Source organism: Candoia aspera, chromosome 7 (genome assembly GCF_035149785.1).
Source record: "Candoia aspera isolate rCanAsp1 chromosome 7, rCanAsp1.hap2, whole genome shotgun sequence".
Taxonomy (NCBI): Eukaryota; Metazoa; Chordata; class Lepidosauria; order Squamata; family Boidae; genus Candoia; species Candoia aspera.
This window is the reverse complement of record NC_086159.1, coordinates 82231037-82250824: the sequence shown is the minus strand read 5'-3', so window position 1 is coordinate 82250824 and position 19788 is coordinate 82231037. Positions and strand designations below refer to the sequence as shown.

The 19788-nt window shown below is 44.0% G+C and overlaps 1 protein-coding gene across 1 annotated transcript in view; it reads left to right on the top strand.

The window, feature by feature from the left end:
* The window catches only part of LRP6 (LDL receptor related protein 6), a 92138-nt gene that overhangs the window by 41265 nt on the left and 31085 nt on the right, over positions 1-19788 (top strand). Inside the window, exons 6-10 of the mRNA XM_063308326.1 lie at positions 27-423; positions 1676-1847; positions 13726-13942; positions 15885-16174; positions 17533-17759. Of these exons, the coding sequence (XP_063164396.1) occupies positions 27-423; positions 1676-1847; positions 13726-13942; positions 15885-16174; positions 17533-17759 (1303 nt within the window). The remainder of the gene's footprint in view (positions 1-26; positions 424-1675; positions 1848-13725; positions 13943-15884; positions 16175-17532; positions 17760-19788) is intronic.

Genomic DNA, 19788 nt, shown 5'->3' with positions numbered 1-19788 from the left:
TTAATTTTTTGGTTTCATCTGCGCAGGAGCCACAGAGTTGCTACTGCTGGCCCGAAGGACTGATTTGAGACTGATCTCCCTGGATACTCCAGATTTCACTGATACCGTGCTGCAGCTGGAAGACATTCGGCACGCCATTGCTATTGACTATGACCCTGTTGAGGGGTATATTTATTGGACAGATGATGAAGTGAGGGCCATTAGGCGTTCTTTCCTCGATGGCTCAGCTAGCCAGTTTGTCGTACAGGCACAAATTGCACACCCTGATGGCATCGCTGTAGACTGGGTTGCCCGAAATCTCTACTGGACAGATACAGGGACAGACCGCATTGAAGTCACAAGGCTTAATGGGACCATGAGGAAGATCTTGATCTCAGAAGACCTGGAAGAGCCTAGAGCTATAGTTTTGGATCCTATGATTGGGTAAGGCTCATATTTTTATTATAAAGGTTTTAAAAATTAAGAATTACCATATATTTGGAGTCAAATCTGTTGTCCATTCCTGCTTTCCCTGATTCAGAAATAATGAATCTCAATTATTTACTCTCTGACTATAAATGATTTCTTGCTGCTGTTCTCACTTTTAGAGCACTTAAACCAGGATGCCTTGTGACCAATGTGCCCTTAAGGGCTTTCCATCTTGTTCTAGAATAGCGCATATTCCAAAGGAGCATGTCCTGCTCATGTGGCTACTTCCTCCAAGCTGAGGTTTGAGCTTTGTGTAATCCTGAATAAGAACAGCGGTCCATTGAGATCCTTCGATCTTTTATATGCATGTTTCCTGATTGGATTTACAAGCTAAAATTGTAATGAGAAACTTAGGTAGGTACTAAACTGAAGATTAGGGTTCAGAAAAAGCCCCCTCCAGAAGCAGCTGAAACTTCTTGTAGGATTTCCTTAGTTGTTGATCAGGCTGTGCTAGATTGGTTGAAACTGTAACGAAGACCAGAAATGTGCAGTTCATCTGCTTGATCTCAGCATCTTGTCCCCCAAGTCATTGCCACGGTGTTTCATTAGGCATTTCCTTGATTATGAGATGCTTGTTGTGAGATACCGTGAGCCCATTTTAATACCGACTTTTCCCCTTCTTAAAGTATTGAGCCAAGGCAGTTTTTTAAAATCGCTTTCCTTTTGCGTTATTCTTTTTTCAGTCCATGGGTTATAGCAGTGTTTCTCGACCTTGGCCACTTTAAGATGCGTGGACTTCAACTCCCAGAGTTCCCCAGCATGGCTGGCTGGGGAGTTCTGGAAGTCGAAGTCCACACCTCTGAAAGTTGCCAAGGTCGAGAAACCCTGGATTATAGGGTGAAGAACATTTTAGCTCCTCGTGGATTCATCAGCTTTGAAGCATCAGCCTTTTTTCTTCTAATCACTCTTACACATTTAAAAAAGGGGAAGAGAGAATGATGGTCCTTGGGAAAACTTCTCCGGCCCATAGATGGGGGCGATCTAATGTTGGACGTGGTCCATGTTTCTAAAATATTATTGATGAGACAGCAGTTTGCCATGGGAGTTCAACCAGACAGTGTCGCAGATTTAAGTAAAAATAATTTCAGCTGCAGGAAGTACCGGCCGTGTGCCAAATTTAGGACAGTCGAGCCTCCCCTCCCTCACCCCATCAGCACAGAGATTGTGCGGCCCATGTTTTATTCCATCTTTACCCTTTTCCTTTTAGCTACATGTACTGGACCGACTGGGGAGAGATTCCCAAGATTGAGAGAGCTGCCTTGGATGGTTCTGACCGAGTTGTCTTGGTAAATACCTCGCTTGGTTGGCCAAATGGATTGGCGCTGGATTACGCTGAAAACATGATGTACTGGGGAGACGCCAAGACAGACAAAATCGAGGTTTGTTGCTTCCATTTCTCTTCCTTGACCCCGAATCCGGAGTGCTTCCCTGAGATGTGCTATTTGCGCCACTAGCTCAGTTCATGTTCTTGGTGAGAAATGAATTGCAGTGTCTTAGTGAGCTAAGCAGATTTTGGAACCAGAATCCATACTTGTTTGGTTTAGGTATTAATAGTTTGTGCTGATGTTCTCCAAGGCTTTTAATCACGAACCAACTCGCCTCTGCCTGTTGAATCGGATGTGAAAGATTAGGGAGTCAGAATGATCTCGTGACAATACTGAGCAAATTGCTGGGCAAAGCCTCCAAGTTTGGAAGCACCTCGTTTTCAGCCGCTGCCACGGCTGTGCCGTTTTTTAATAGCTCGGGTTTCCAGTTCTCAGCTGAGCAGCTTCGTATTCCTTATACTCTTTGCTGTTCTGATGTTTCAAGACTAGCAGCCAAACCCCATATTGACTTGCAGATCTTTTCAGTAGACGTGGGCAAGCTTCCCTGAAACAAGTTTTAGACAGACAGACAGACAGACAGACAGACAGTATTCTTTGGACGGCTGAAGTAAAATCTCTCAGGAGATTCATTCCCACCACCATATCAATGGAGAGCTCCATCAATTCCCGAAGGGCAAAGGAAGAACGACAGCCTTCAGATCTTGCATGGACCTTTGAGACTCCCTGAAGCTTTTTTCTAAGTCAGCCCAGAGACTTCCTTCCTCCCTCAAGGTCCCTTCCTGTCTTTCAGAAATTTGTAAGGTAGCTCCTTGGAGATTATACTATTACACTCCAAACAATCAGCTTACCTTTACTGCCCCGTCCTTATTTCCATTCCTGTGTTTGATTCGGAGCTGTTTACATGCCACACCAGTAAGGAAGTGTGACGTCTTCCATTTATCCGGGTACTTCTGGCATCATGGCTGCGCCCAGGTGCTTGAAGATGGGTGACCAGAGTCTAACCTATATGAGTGTGTGAGACACAGCCATGCTGATAAGTAAATACATGAAGGATCTTTAAAACGGGATATATGACTGGGTTTTTAAAAAATCTGAACCACTTTGTTACGGTTGGAGACGAAGCAGTTCAGAGAATGAAAAGGGTGCGCTTGCAGCTATCTCAGATATTGGAATGCCAAATGTCGGAAGCTACTGCTGTTTCTTGGCAACGATAATCAAACGTTGTTACCCAGAGAATTAAATACCTCAGTGTTAGTTGCTCAGCGCAGGTTGCAGGTGTTTGCTCTGTGCTTTAGTAAGTATCTACAGTTGCCCTGCCTGAGAAATTAACATAAAGGATCAAAAATCAAGAACAGATTGATTGAAGTTTGATACTTATTTATTCCATCTTCTCCTTATCACAAGTTGTAGTGCAGAGTGCAAAGTAATCCAGTCTCTTTCTGGATTTTTTTTCAAAAGACAGATGATTGGTTGTTCTGTTTCTGGTCATTCTTTGGAATATCTATCCTGTTTTTGAAATAAAAATAGTGGGGAGGAAGCATCCACTGTTTTAAATTAAATTATATTAGCAAACCCACTGGCCCAGTAGTATTTTTTGTATATACGAAGAAGTAAAATGTTTCTTCTGTTTTGCTTCTGTGTTTGCAAAGAAGGAAAATGACTGTTTTTATTTCATTTATCCTACAGTGACTGTGTAATATTTACTGTATAAATTTCTACTCTTATTTTACTTCATTGGCTGATGTCATAATCCGTGAGCTGTGTCCCAGTGGGGAGGGAAGTGGTAGAAAATAAATAGGAATATTAAAGGTAATTTTGCATTGTTTGGTTCTTAAAGAAATACTTTCCAAACAGTGGTAAGTGATACCCATTCTTAACATGCCGATAACAAACAGAACAAAAACACGAACATTTTGGAGCGTATAAAACGACATCAACTCTTAAAAAGGCTTCCAATTCAAAAGGTGTGCAGGTGTGTATTTTTTTCACGGAGCATTTTTCAGGTGATACTTTTGTAGCATCACCAGGGAAAGAATGAAGTCTGTTGCAAAACCTGACATTGCATCTGAGATTTTTGCCCCCCTCTTGCTTGTGTGTGTGTTTCTTTTTTCAAGCTTGCTGATTCATGATGCGCTGTTGCACATTCCCCAGATAATGAAGCCTCTGCAGGGACTAATGGAGATTGGCAGGAGTCTCAGCAGGAAGCTTTTGTTCCCAATTTATCTGGCAGCTGCAGCCTCTGCTGAGGGGGGTGGAAGAGAAGAAGGAAGGCTGCCCTTCAGGGCTTCCTTCTTTATCTCAGTCAGTTTTCTCCACTTTATCTCAACAGTTTTGTGCATGAATTGGTTGGCTGTTTATCGACAGGGACGGTTTCTCGCCAGCTTCCATTCTTTCTCCTGTCATGCCACGAGGTTGAAAATGTATGATCCGCTTTGCTTGGTTGGGATTACATATTTATTTTCTGCCCTGAGATGAAATTGGATGGGGCGGGGTGGGCATGAAATCACCGACACGACGGGTTCAGTTCAGAACCTCTGGCGCAGATGGACCCATTGGAGGTGTTTTGCACCCATTTAGACCAGTCTGCATCCTTGCAGCTGGGTCTCCGTGAGTTTTCCTTTTGATCTTCCCGTTTCTTATTCTTCTGTCATCCTGTGAAGGTTGAAAGACAGCCCAACACCACCTGTGGTGAGCTTTGGGGCAGCCATATTCCTAACCATGGTCTGGTCATTTTCAGGGTGTGGAACACAATCCTCCTCCTTCCTCCTTTAAGAGTCCAAGGCAGGAGAAGATTCCAGAGCGGTCTTTATATTTGCTTTTGGGGATGGTGGAGTGAAGCGTACCTCGTTCCTTTCCTGCGCAGGAATTTTGGGAAAATGTTGCCCTAACCTTGGACTTCATTTCCTCTCTCCGAGGCATATGTTATAAACTGTGCAAATTGCACGCAGGCTTTTATCATGCCTTAGACTTGCTGTTCTGTTCCTCCTTTCCTTGCACCACTTTCTAAAAGAGGAGTGAAACATGAGAGGCCAGGGAAGTTGACCAAGTGCCAAACTGGGAGCAGACTTGTATACTTGGCCTAGAAGGGAGCCAGGCCTTGAGCAGTGAGGGAAGAATGCAGACGAAATAGATCTCCCCCATTTGCTGATTACTGTAATTCCAGGCTGGTCAAACCATTCCGAAACATCCTAATGAATTTTGATACGGCGTGTGTGCCCGAGGCCCTGATTTCACAGCCCTTTCTAGAAACGCCTCGAAGTCTGCTTCCAGGCAAAAGTTAATAATGTCCTATAAGTGCATTTTCCTCTAGAGTAAGATTTACTGAAACCAGTAGTGCCTGTGACAATTGCTGGATGTTAACGTCATATAGGACTTTAAAATACCTTGGAATGGGGGAAGATCAATTCCATCTATTATGGGTGAAAGGCAGGTCAGACTTAACCTGCACAATACTTATTTCAGATAGTTGTCATTAATTTCCACCCTTGTCCTTTTTACAGTTTTTCACCAGTTGGATTCACATAGGTTTGCGTGCACACAACTTCTCTTCATGCACACACACAAGAGGCAGCTGCACAATTTGTGTTCCTTTTCTTAATCAGGCAAAACTGAGGAAATTTTTTCTTTAGTTTCCTTTGCACTTCTGGTGAGGTCTTGCTGTAGTTTCTTGAAGCTTTAAATTGCACGAAGCAAAATGTCCAACTTAAAATTATTTCTGTGGTCCACTCATGCAGAGATGTCTAAAATGAAGGAATAGATATTCTGAGTAAGGATGGTGGTGATCGTGGCTGAACCTTGGTACATTTCAATCTAGGGAAACGACAGTTTGTGGCGGACGGTACCTGGGCCAAAAACTCTGGAGTTAGATTTCCCTTCTGATTCCTTGCACAGGAATCTGGAAAAGCTGTGCCCTTCCGTAAAAGCAGATCATAGCTAATTAAGCAAAAGAGATTCTTCATGAATTTACTTTTAAAATACAGACTGAGTGGAGGATTCTGCAAAACTTGAGTAGCAGCTACTGGCTGAAGTAGGACGGAGTAAACTGAACTAAGAATCACGATATAGTTTGAAGTGTTCTCCATCTTTTACGAACGTGCAATATGAGTTTTGGCTGAACTGCTTCTGTGCTGCGAACCTCAAGTCTCCTGCAGAGATTCCATGTTTTCAGCCCCTCCATTTTTGAGAACTTGACAGCTGTAATTCTCTCGGACTTCTCTGGCACTTTCCCATTTACATGCAGAGAAGTGCAATGGCACTCTGGGGCTTCATGTGCCGAGTTCGAAAACACGGATGGAATACAGTCCAAAATACCTGCTAAGCGTGCTACTTTCTTGGCAGGCATCTTGGAATACTAGTATTCCCTTCTCATCTTCTGTTGGGATTGATGCTGGTTGGCCTCCATAGAACAGATCTGTTCGTATGTGCTTCCAACTTTAATGTAAGACGCACCACCCCTCTGCAGCTCGGTGGGAGTGAGTCACCTTGTGGTTCAGACACCCATCCCAACCCGGATCTCTGAATACGTCTCCCACAATCAAGAGGTGGAAGCACCTCCTTCACCAAAGAGTTGAGTATTCAGCCTCCAAGGGATGGGACTTTTTAAGTGAGGTTTTTACCCATTTAAGGAATGGTCAGTCTGGAGAGAGCAGTTATTCCCTTTCTTAGGTTCTCCAGGTGAGCCACTTGGAGCTTAGAAAATCAAACTCATTTTTCGAGAGGGAGGAAGGAGTTGCACAAATAACTTCCCTTGAGCTTCTGTGTGCCGGGCAGGCAGTTGTACACAGTGCAAAAGGTTTGGGATTCAAAATGCTTTGTTTCAAGTGAAGAACTGCTGTTTGAACTGAGGGAGGCAGTTCTGATTGTTGGGGAAGCGTTTTGAAACTCTGCTTCAAGCTGAAAGGCTTCCAAAATAAGGGAAAAGCTCATTTTGTGTCCAAAACAGTGCATGTCAGAAGCACTTTCCCACCCCCCGTGGTAGGTCTGAATCTCCATGCAGCACCCTGGACAGGAGAAGCATCCTGCTGGTTTTCTGCTCTTTCAGTTGTTTTTCCTGCATGTTGGTTTACCTTTCAAGCTAAGCTTTTTGAGTATTGGAGGTAGATGGAAGTTTTGTTTTCGTATCGTTTCGTTTTTGTACTTTTGCTGTTCTGGTCTGTTGTATTTTCCTTTAATAAGTTGTTTTGGAGTTGTAAGCCGCCCAGAGTCATCTGGGAATTGGGCAGCCTATAAATAAAACAAATAAGTAGGAAGTACTGATTGCCCTGCAGGGGCCTCTGTGGGGGGTGGGTAGACTAAAAAAGGCAAGATGGCAACCACACATAAAAAGGGGCAGTGCTTCAATCTTGGCTGCCATCTTGACTTCTCTGACCTCCTTCTGGATGCCCCTACTGCTAAAATTGAGTCGGCTTTAGTTTCTTGGTCATTGGGACTCTTCCAGTCCCTGTTAATGCTTTATGGAGCTGGACATTGTACAGGTAGTCCTTGCTTAACTACCACAATTGGGACCAGAATTTTGGTTGCTAAGTGAAGTGGTCATTAAGTGAATCTGACCCGATTTTACGACCTTTTTGTGACAGTCTTTAAGCGAATCACTGTGGGTATTAAGCAAACTACACAGTCAGTAAGTGAATTACATGGTTCCCGGTTGATTTTGCTTGCCAGAAGCCAGCCGGGAAGGTCAAAAATGGTGATCATGTGACCATGGGATTCTACAATGTCATAAATGTGAATCGGTTTCCAGGTGTCCAAATCATGATCACTTGACAGTTGTAAGTGTGGGGATTGGTCATGAGTCTGTTTTTTCCAGCAATGTTGTTAAGTCCGAACTGTCACTAAATGAATGGTTGTTAAGTGAGGACTACCTGTATGAGAGTGTGTGAGAAAAGAATAATTTCAGTAAAAGCCTATACAGGAACAATAAAAAGACTGTGGTATTACTTGCAGAATGACTGGCAGGGATTTTTTCCCCCCTGCTGTTAAGAGATGCATGACTGTAAGAGTCGGTCAGAGTTTTTGTATGTTGGTTGCCCTGCGAACCTGAGTTGGCATTCTCTTCTTTGCTTGCCAGTATCTTCTGAAGCAGGACACCTGCGTGCCTGGAGCTTGGTCACCCTGGTGTGTGATGTGGGAAGCCACCTATGCTTATTGTTGTTGTTTTATCCTTGCAGTTAAAGAGCCCTCTTAGGCCGTGAAATCAGCCCCAAACCCTAGAGAGACTGGCTAGAGTTCAGAAGGGTTTCTTGCCCACTGACCTTAGGGTTACTTTTCTTCAAGATGCAGCCTTGCCTCGTAAAACTATTGACAATGTAGGGCTTTCAGCAGGAATGTACTGAATTGTGCTGAAATGTTCTTCCCTTGCCTTGCTTTCTCCTCTTCTCAAATACTCTGTGAGGAGCCAGGAATTTTGCCAGACAGGACCTCTATTTAAAGAATATGAAATACGGTCTCAGGAGTCAGGGTAAGAACGAGCAGCTGTTACTTGTAGCCTGTTCTCATTTCCTTTCGTCAGTCAACATTCCCTACTTGTGAATTAATTTTTACTTAAACCATGTTTCAATTTTAAAAAGGGGGTCTTTGCATCCGAAGGACTTACTGCGGAAGGTACTCGGTCCTCTTGCAAGGCTGGTGCAGCTTGATCATCACTTCCGGTGTTCTGCGGAGCCACTTAGCTGAAGTAGCCTGCAAACGTGCTACTTTCTTGGCAGGCATCTTGAAATATTAGTGCTCCCTTCTCTTCTTTAGTTGGGATTGATGCGTTCTAGGTGAGAGGCAGATCCTTTCATAGCAGAAACCCGTGTCTATTTAAATAAGGAATATGGCTATAAACCCAGTACATGTAAATCTAAAAAAGTATGGCAAATTCTGTATACAGTCGGAGAACCCAATAGAAGAGAATCTCTGTAGCTCAGGGTTGAACTGTGGAGTCCCTGGTGCTCTCTGAGCCTTGTTTTCTTGCAGACGTTTCATTACCCGACTAGGGAACATCATCAGTGCGAGGGAGGGTGGGGTCTGCTCCCTGTTTCTATACAGTGTATAGTAGCTTATATATAGTAGTGACGATGTATAAACTATGTATATATCGTTGATCCAGCATTTCAACAGAAGTCCCGATCTCACTCTTAGAAGAGGCATTTCTGTTGCTGTTAAATTCCTCAGTTTCATCCCCAACATCCCCAACCAGGTGACACATTTTAGACCTCATGTTTTCTACCACGTCCTGAATGCCTTGCATAAAAACCTGGTAGGAATCAGAAAGGATGTGTTTAAAATCTCAGTGGAAGCCAGAGAAAGACGGTTTAAGGTCCTCCATGTCTCACGCTGTAGATTATGGCACCCCGCAGGAGCTTAACCAGCGAAAGTTGGAGATGTGAAAGGATTCCGGAATGTGTTTGCAGAAGCGAAAGTGAGATACGCAGACAGTTCCCCAGGGAAAGTAGAAGCGGAAAACTGAAAGTTCAAAACAGCCGATTCAGTGTGTAGGAAAATGCTAATATCTTCAAATTTAGTACAAAAATAATAACAGGGAGACAGTTATTTACTCTCAATCCTCCTTAATATTTGGATGGAAAGCAAAGTCCAAAGCTTAAAAAGTTTTAAAAAAAATTAATCCCCAAAATAACAACAAGCACCAAGAGAACCCGCTTCTCCTTGCTGTAGAAAGCCTCTCTTAGGATACACATACTTAAAAGAAAAATAAATGGGGTGATTTAGAAAGGAGGTGGCTGGTCCTAGTGTCTCTTTAAGGTTACAGCATGGCTTGGGAAATGGGGACGTCCCAGCCTCCCGGCTGCACCTACCAGTCGAGCGCGAAAGCTGTTTGCGATCTTCTGGCTGCAAGCAACAGTCCAGAGGACAGAGGGGGTGATTCCAGATGTTCTCCTTTTTCCAGAAAAACACTCCTGGGCTTCAGAAAAAGCCTGCCTGAGCCCCCCAAAATGGCCGCATTGTCGGTTCTACCCACTGAGCCCATGGGCACAGCTGTTCAGTCTGCCATGTCCCCACCGGAAGTCCATGCGATCACCATTTTTGACCTTCCTGGCCGGCTTCTGGCAACCATAATCAATGGGGGACCACATGGTTCACTTAACACCCATGGTGATTTGCTTAACGACTGCAGCAAAAAAGTCATAAAATCAGATTCACTTAATGGATTCACTTAATGACCGCTTCGCTTAGCAACCAAAATTCTGGTCCCAGTTGTGGTAGTTAAGCGAGGACTTGTTTATTCGTTCAGTCGCTTCCGACTCTTCGTGACTTCGTGGACCAGACCACGCCAGAGCTTCCTGTCGGTCGTCAACACCCCCAGCTCCCCCAGGGACGAGTCCCTCACCTCTAGAATATCATCCATCCACTTTGCCCTTGGTCGGCCCCTCTTCCTTTTGCCTTCCATCAGCATCTCCTCCAGGGTGTCCTGTCTTCTCATTATGTGGCCAAAGTATTTCAGTTTTGCCTTTAATATTGTTCCCTCAAGTGAGCAGTCTGGCTTTATTTCCTGGAGGATGGACTGGTCTGATCTTCTTGCATCCAAGGCGCTCTCAGAATTTTCCAGGACTACCTGTATTTTATTACTGAATGTGTCCCTTGCCTTTTTGTTTCCTCCAACGCTTTAACACTCAAGCAAGTCAAGCTGTAACCTGGTGTTCCACAGAGTGTTTCAGCAGACAGCAGTGCGGGAAGAGGATTCCTGACTCCCCTCTCAGCCAGTCTGTGAACCATGCCAGGTCAGCACTTGCATCGAAGAGGAAGTCACAGATAATGAATGTCTTGGCAAGCAGCTGGACTGGGATAAAGGCGCAGGAACGTTTGGCTGGAGTGTGCCCCTCTCTGTCCCCTGGACTTCCTCAGTTAGACTGCACTCTGCAAGAAGGGAGCCCAGCCAGGACCGCCCCTCCTTTCTCTGCGGCAGCCAGGTCGCGGCCTCCCACCACATCTGCCAGGTGTTGCTGTAGTGCTTGGCCCCAGACCAGATGCTGCTCCACACTCGCCGACCCTCCCCCTAATGCGTCCCAGACGTTCAGACCAAAGAAGCAGTTGCAGAGCACAAAGAGAAGCCGGTCTGCCTACGGCTGAGTTCAAGCCTGCCCTCGGGGTCCCCCCGCCAGGTCCGTCCCCCCCGAGGGCAGTGGCTCTTTTGCCCAGGAAGATGGGCTTGGATCTGCCACCTGGTTTTGGTGGACCACTCATCCCATAGCGGAAGGCTTGCTGGGTGGAGAGAATTTTATTCTTTTCCTTACGAATATTACATATTTTTTAATCTGGTCAGCAGTGTCCGATTCTTGGAGACTGCCCGGGCCAGTCACTGCAGCTTTCTTGGCAGGCGTTTTGGAAGTGGCTTGCCGTTGCCTCCTTCCTAGGGCTGAGAGAGAGTGACTGGCCCAAGGTCCCCCAGCTGGCTTCGTGCCCAAGGCGGGACTGGAACTCAGGGTCTCCCGGTTTCTAGCCTGATGCTTTAAGTACTACACCAAACTGGCTCTCCTTATGAAAAAAAGTAACTAAAATGAGAATAGAGGGCAGGAGAGGCTAAAGTATCTGCCCAGTTGTTCTCTGAAATAAGTTGTAGGAACTCCAATGTGGGCTCAGCTATAGCCGACCTCATTCTGGAAATCTGTATCTAGGATCGTTTCTCTAACGATCCTTTTGGCTGGTGTGTTTTCCAAAAGAAGCAGTCGCTCAACTGGCAAGCCATAATGGAAGTGGCAATTTGTAGTTTTTTTTAATGTAGTTCTCACTTAATGACCGTTTGTTTAGTGACAGCTCAGACTTAAGACAGTGCTGAAAAAGCCAGCTTAACAACCGTTGCTCGCAACTTAATGGCTGTTGCAGCATCCCTGTGGTCACATGATCACAATTTGGGTGCTTGGCAACAGTTTGCATTTATGACTTGCAGCATCTTGTGGTCACACGATGGCCATTTTCGACCTTCCTGGCCGGTTTTTGGGAAGCAAAATCAATGAGGAACTGTGTGATTCGCTTAATGACCACTGCAAAAAAGGTAATAAAATCAGGTCAGATTTGCTTAATGACTCCTTTGCTTAGCAACCCAAATTCCGGTCTTTATTGTGGTCATTAAGTGAGGACTACCTATATGATTTCAGTAGGTTTTTACATCTGTCATAATTCCAGGTTAGTAATTGGTGTCATTTTAGAAAAATAAAATTGGACTAATAGAATTTACCTTAAATCTTCCTCATCTTGTGATTGGGATATTTTTCTCTACCTATGTTGGAGACACATTTTTGCGTCTGTCCTGATTCTTTTTACATATACAGTATATATAATTTGTATTAAGAATTTTGATTACAATAGTAAAAAGTAATACAAACTAAACTTAGAGAAGGAGAAGAGAAAAAAAGAATAAAAAGTGCAGGAACAAAAAGAATAAAAAGAAACAAATATAATAAAGAAAAAGAAAAATATACAAAGAAGTGACTTCCAACCTTCATCACGACAAGTATAAACAAATTTAGTAACTCTTCTCCACGTATATGGTTACAAACAGATATCTCTTCTTCCCATAACCCATCCTTTATCTATATGCAAATCCATAAAACATCAACTTTTCAATCCTGGTGTCAGCAAAAAGTCCATAAATGGCTGCCAAAACTTTGCAAAAAAAAAAAAAAAAAGTATTATTTTAACCTTGATCAAATAAACCAACTTTATTTTCCTTCCTTTTACTTCTAACAGTCTTAATCTTTAATTCAATGAAATATTGTTGTAGGATTTGATTTCTTTTCAATTCTTCTTTATCCCGTCACACAGATTTCTTCAAGGCTTTAACAAGCCTCTTTTGTATGTCTAATAAAAAAACATTTTCCAGGTCATTCTCTTGATTTATCATTTGTATTTCCCTTTTAATTTTTAAAACATTTAAAAAGTTTCTTTTGTATATCCAGTAAAGTGTCCTTTTCCAAATCATTCTCTTGGCCTGTCATTTGTACTTCCACATTCAGTACTTTCTCTGTCTTGTCTGATAAAACTTGTCCCACGTCTGTCATTCCTTCATTAACCTCTTTTGGACATAGATTCTCTGTAGAAGCAGACATCATTACTGACACTGTGCATACCGTAGCTACTGATTTCTGGCCCCGTTCTTCAAAGATTTCCTGTAATGTTTCCAGTGTTACAACATTTTGTGTCATTTTATAGCTCACAGTATTAACCAACATCAAGAACAGGCTTGTGTGTGTGTGTGTGCGCTTTCCTTCTGCTTAGAATCTTTCTGAAATCATAAAGTAATTTATCTTTGTTATGACTTAAAATAACCAGCATAGCCAAAATAAGTCTGTTTCCCACAAGAAGCTATTTATTTTTATAGTCGATATCAAAATCTTACAGTAAAAGTCAATATTCCAAATTTATCTGGACCCTTAACCTTGCTGAAGCTGGCAAGACAGGAACCAGCATGGCTCACTCCAGAAGGGACTTCTGAATAAACAATGGAAAAAGTGCCTCTCACATTCAAGGATGGAAGAATGATGTCTCAAAGTCCATTGGCTTGAAAGGGTGGGAGGAAGATACCTGGGACTGAAATCCTGAGTCGGACTTACATGGAGGGCTTCAGTGTTCCACAGTATGGATATCTTCATTTTCTTCCCTTCAGTAGCGCAGTTTATCTTGCTACGCTGAGTCTGTTTCTGCCGTTAGCTAGTGCCTGACTACAGAGCTGAGACTTAATGCCATGCCTGGGGTGAAGTCTTATAGTTTCCAGTTGGGTGTAATGGAATTTGTAGAAGGAAAAGTGACCAAAGGAGGCTGTTCGACAGAAGTTAAGACTAAAAGTGAATGCAGAAGCTTACATTTTAATTTGTTGAGGCGCAGCTTGAGATTTATTGACCTGCATTGTCTGATAGCAATTGCATTGTGCAGAAACTGAGTTTAAGCAGTCAAACCCATCTTGTGACTGTGTGTGTGTGTATTTGCACTTGTGAAGGTCATGAACACCGATGGGACCAGCAGAAGAGTCCTTGTGGAGGACAAGCTGCCTCACATCTTTGGCTTCACCCTGCTGGGGGACTATATTTATTGGACAGACTGGCAGAGGCGAAGTATTGAGCGGGTTCATAAGCGGACAGCAGAAAGGGAGATCATAATTGACCAGCTGCCTGATCTCATGGGCCTCAAGGCTACAAATGTCCACCAGATCATTGGTGAGTGTCTTAAACCTCTGATTCCTCACCTGTAAACCAAAGAGATTGTTTTGTGAACATTTGCATACATTTAGATACCCTAACCACAAGAATATGGGACCCTGAATTTCATGTCAAGGAATTTATGAGGATTTGAAAATTCTCAATATAGACCCTTTAGATCAGTGTTTCTCAACCTTGGCAGCTTGAAGATGTGTGGACTTCAACTCCCAGAATTCCCCAAGCAGCTGTGCTGGCTGGGGAATTCTGGGAGTTGAAGTCCACACATCTTCAAGTTGCCAAGTAGAGAAACATTGCTTTAGATAATGTTTAAAATGGACATTGTTCAACATGGGTGTGGACCCTCTACTGAATTTGTGCATTAACTGTTCAATCCCAAAGGAGCTAGGATTTAAAATGAAGTTGACTTGTTGAATTTATTTATTAGTCAACATTACATCCACATGGAAAAGTGACCTAGCAAGTCCTCGTAAGTTCAGTGGGTAGGCTAATTGTATGGTGCTTGTGAAATGGTTAACTGCTGGGAAGGACAGTCGAGCACGCCAGATTGTGTCCCTGGAAAAGCTGTGATCCCACAGGCCTGCTTGGTCAAGTCAACTCAGACATTTTGTAGTCCAAGATCACCCATTTCCAAAGGTGATGAGTTTGGCTCTTGGTCTCCATCTGTCCCAGCCTATAAACATCAGACAAGATGCTCATTCTCATTCCCAGCCAGAGCATCAACCCAAGGCATTCAGATGTTACTAGCACTCTTGGGCTTACAGCACCAGATAACCTTGTCAAGTTTAGTTGGCTGAAAAGTGTGTTGCTGAAGTGCCAGCAAAGTAGGCTGTTATCAGCTCCAGACACACTTCTTTCCTTCTCTCATCCCTTCACACATCAGAAACACTCTGTTAATTTTGGGTGGCTGAGCGGTGAGTAGTAATAGCAAATCAGAGGAGAACAAAATGAACTTTTTAACAACTTTAGTTATATTTTTGGAATACGGTCCCAAGCAGCAATACACATAAAGCAGTTTAGGGAGACTGAAATGTGAGCTCTTTGTCCAGTGTTGTGCAGTAAAGTCCCCCCCCAAAGTCATCAAGGTACAGATCCCAATTGAGTGGGCAGCTCCAGCGAGGACCCAATGAAGGACAGAGGTGGTATGGAAGCTGAGAGGACCACTTGCCAGCAATACAGCAAATGTTGGAAACCCGCTGGCTTGTGCCTCAGTCCCACCCTCTTACCTTTTCTCGGGCTCCTACTTAGTCCTGCATCTCTGTGTTCGAGTTCTCTTATTCGTGATCATCCACAGCCAGCCAGCTTCTTGTCCCATGGCTGGTCCAGACAGATTAAACAACCAGGATGGAGGTCTTGGTCATCTTGTTTAGAAGTCTTGGACTCTTGCTTAGCATGCCTTCAGATCTGTCCATTTCAGGATGTTGCCCACGTTTCACCTTATCAGACATTTTCTTTATCTGGCCATTTATCGAGATACAGTACTTCATCCTGAGATCGTCCCATATCTCGGTCCCTGATTTGTTGGGTGGTGTGACGCAACATGTAGCATAACTCCTAAACAGGCCAACAACAGGCTCTATTAGTAGCCCATTCCTGGGTCAATGAAGTGTCACGCAGTCAAAACACAAAACAATTACAGCATGGATTTCACACAGTACAAGGAAATACAAAGACGTTCCTTTTGGATCTTAGCAGCAGCTTGTCTCTGATTCTGTCAAGTCCATGATATCAGTTTTACCCATTTAGCTGTGGAGAAAGGTTAGGGTTAGGGTTACATATTTAATCTGGGGGCAGGGTAGTGAGAATCAGTTGTTACTTGCAGCTTGAAGTGCTCCGTTCCCGGGGATGGGGAGTATCTGTATGGAGAGCCGTGTTTCCCCGTTTTCTGACTGGCTCGGTTACCTGTGGAGCAGTGCTAAAGGTTTTGCTTCTGCTTTCATAGGTACAAACCCTTGCGCGGAATCCAACGGGGGTTGCAGCCACCTCTGCTTGTATCGGCCCCAAGGATTGTGCTGCGCCTGCCCCATCGGCCTGGAACTCCTGAGTGACGCGAAGACCTGCATTGTCCCAGAAGCCTTCCTGCTGTTTTCCCGGAGAGCAGACATCAGGCGAATCTCTCTGGAGACGAACAACAATAACGTTGCTATTCCACTCACAGGCGTCAAAGAAGCCTCTGCCCTGGATTTCGACGTGACCGACAACCGCATATATTGGACAGACATCTCGTTGAAGGTAGCGCAGGCGTAGTCTCGACAGTGGTTGGCCTCTGGCTTAAGGCAGTACGTGGACCTCTCCCGCGTTTTGCTAAGTTGAGTCGAGAGAACTTTAGGAAGCTGGACTAGCCCAGCCCAGTCTCTGTTCTTGGAGCAACACGGTAGAGTCCGAATGCTGGCGATGTCCACGCGTCTTCTCTTCTCTCTCCTCTTCCCAGCCGGGCAGCCCCGCTTTGCTTTGCTAATGCGTGTTAGTGGCGTCGTTCCAAAGAAGAGAGCAGAGAATGTGTCTGGATTCCCTGCTGCAATAAATAGGGGATCTCAGAAATAGCCATATCCTCTAGATACGGTTCGCTGACTTTGACTTTCCTGACCTTTGCTGACTTTGACTTTGCTGGCTGGTGAATGCTGGGAGTTGAAGTCCACGCAGCTTAAAGTTGCTGAGGTTGAGAAACACAGCTCTAGAAGGCAAAGCTCCCTCCCTAACTGACTACACAGGTAGTCCTCACTTAATGACCATTTGTTTAGTGATGGTTCAGACTTAAGACAGTGCTGGAAAAAACAACTTACAGCTGGTGCTCACACTTACAACCGTTGCAGCGTCCCCGCAGTCACGTGTTCACAATTTGAGCACTGGACAATCGGTTTGCATTTATGACTGTCGCAGCATCTTATGGTCACGTGATTGCCATTTTTTACCTTCCCGGCCAGCTTCTGGCAAGCAAAATCAATAGGGAACCATGTGATTCGCTTAACAGCCATGTGGTTCGCTTAACAGCCGTGATTCGCTTAATGACCACTGCAAAAAGGTCATAAAATTGGGTCAGATTCGCTTAATGACTGTTTTGCTTAGCAACTGAAATTCTGGTCTTAGTTGTGGTCGTTAAGCAAGGCCTACCTGTACCTTCCCTAACATGGTGACCCCCAGATACATTGGGACTGCAGTTCACACAATTCATAGCCACCCTGGAAGCCATGCTGCCTGGGGAATCCTGGGAGTTGCAGTCCCAGGATATCTGGAAGGACCCAGGTGGGAGAAGGCTGGACTGGGCCAAGAAGGACGCGCAGGTTGCCAGCTGGCTGTAAATAGAGCTGTGCAACAACTGTAAGGGGATACCTGCTCATTGTCTTGAAAGCTGGTTAAAAAGTGTTTTTAAACGTAGACTGAAGCGAAACTCCAGTTCTCATCTAGAGAATCAGCAAAAGGAGGTCCCTGTGCTGGGCATTCCCAGGGGAAGAATCTTTGTTACCCTATGACAGACCAAGAACTACTTGACCAGAGCACCCTTGCCTTGTCTGTCATCACCCCTTGTCATATATTCTGATGGGCAGCCCTGGGACCTACACTGTCATGCCCCCTCTTTCTCTTCCTTGCAGACCATCAGTCGGGCGTTCATGAATGGAAGTGCTCTGGAACACGTGGTCGAGTTTGGGTTAGATTATCCGGAGGGCATGGCTGTGGATTGGTTAGGGAAGAACCTCTACTGGGCGGATACAGGGACAAACCGGATCGAAGTGTCGAAGCTGGATGGGCAGCATCGCCAGGTTCTGGTCTGGAAGGATCTTGACAGTCCTCGGGCACTAGCTCTGGATCCTGCTGAAGGGTGAGCGGCTTGTTTAATTCCTCGCCTTGAGCAATTAAAGTAAAGTTTTAATCTGTTTTATGAAGTCTGAGAAACCAGCCCTGAAAAATCAGTAAGACAGTGTAAGATAGCTACTCGTTTGAGCTGGTTTGTGCAATTGGGCAGCAATACGTCTATAAACAGTGGTATTGGCAATAATTTCCAGCCTGCATTTCTACAGCAATCTGCTGAGAGCTGCCTCTGTTTTGCAGAAGTGCCCTCTACAGTAGCGATCTACCTTGTTGATTCACGTGTAACGCTGGCCTAGCTCTGAATCAAATAGTCCCAAGCGTTTTGGTGATTACAGCTACAGAAAAAGATCAATACAATCCATTATTTGCTTGGAAGAACAAATTGCCTACGCCAGGGCTGATTCCAAGGAATCAATAGGTCAACAAAGTCAGGATGATAAACTGAGGATGCAGTACCACACTGGATTTTAAAATTTAAGTCTGCTATTTTTCTTAGCTATTTTATCATTTAAATGTGTGACGTATTCACATGTGCATAGAAGTCCACTGAATTGGCCAGTCGATGCAAGTGCACCAAATTGGTTTAAAATTCAATTCAAAGTTTTACACAAATAAGCAGATACAGAGATGATCTTGTACACCCAGGTTGCTTTCTGCAGACAAGCATTAAGTCCCTCCTACAGTGAAGATACAAAGCTACTGATTACCTAAAAACAATGTAAATTATTGTTTAGAATTATATCAGTCTGGAATATAAAAGGGTAGTGTAAAAATACCAATATGTTTGTTTCAGACAAAATGATGAAAAAGGAAATGGGTGGCCTTTAACAAAAATACTGTGCTGCTCAGTTTGCATAGCTTCCCCTTGTTGACAACAAGGTAGAGCTACAGGCTCAACTTAACATTGTGGAATTGGTCCAAGTAGGAAAGCAAATACTTTAGAGAACGAGTTGCTACTGTTTTACTCATTTGCCTTGCCCTGTAGAAAATGAAATATATTCTGCAGTACTGTATTATGTGCCTATCTTCCAGAACCCTTTACTCTCAATACTAGTTTGGGCAGTTGTTATCTTGTCTGTAAGATGCATAAAAGTTGAATATTACTAAATAATGAGAGATAAATCTCAACTCATAGATGCAGTGGGGCAACTTTCCAAAAGGTTCCACCCTTGGAAAGTTCTGCCGTTGGAAAGCCGCCACCATGAGTGGCAGGCAGAGAGCCCCAAAACACGGTTTCTGGAGGTGGAACAGAGGTGAATTTTCTCCTGGATCTCAGTTCACTCTGCCCCCATCCCAAAAAAGGATCTCTTCTTCTTGTGCATAACTGGAAAGAAGAACGGTTGGAAAGAGAGAAGATTCACCAGGCTGAGTGAACCAGCAGCTCTTTAGTTAAGAGAGCAGACCTACCACGTCGTTCTTTCCCAACTTCACTTAAGACTCATTGAAGAAGAGAGAGGTTGCAACATACTAATATTGTTCTATTACATCTTATTACTGTGCCATATATTACCCAAGACAGTAAACAATAATGGACTACATTTGGTAGATTTGTTAAATTGCAATAAGACGCTTTGAAATCTCGATCAGCAGATACAGCATATTGTTCACCTTGTGCTATTGCCTTATTCATACATACAGTATATTTCAAAAACTCTGTTTAACTTGATGTACATGCAGTTACTTCAGTATATTAACATTTTGCAAGCTTCCAAATCTGCCACGTCGCACACTTAGCCACTTAGTGGTGATGCTTACGGTTGGTGGCTACAGCCTCAGAAAGGAAATGGGTGACTGTATTCTGTTTGGAAATGCAGCCTGTCATTTCAATAAGTTATGAGGCTACTGCTGTATCCCTTCAGACGTTCTGTTTATAATTGTGTGGACTGTGTATATATATTTGCCTTTCTCTTGTCATGTACTCATCATACGCTATACACATACACACTGTGTGTGTGTATGAGTGTGTATATTTCAACAGCAGTATTCCCTTGCAACAGCCTTGTGAAATCAATTCATTCCCAAGATAGAGAATACCTTGG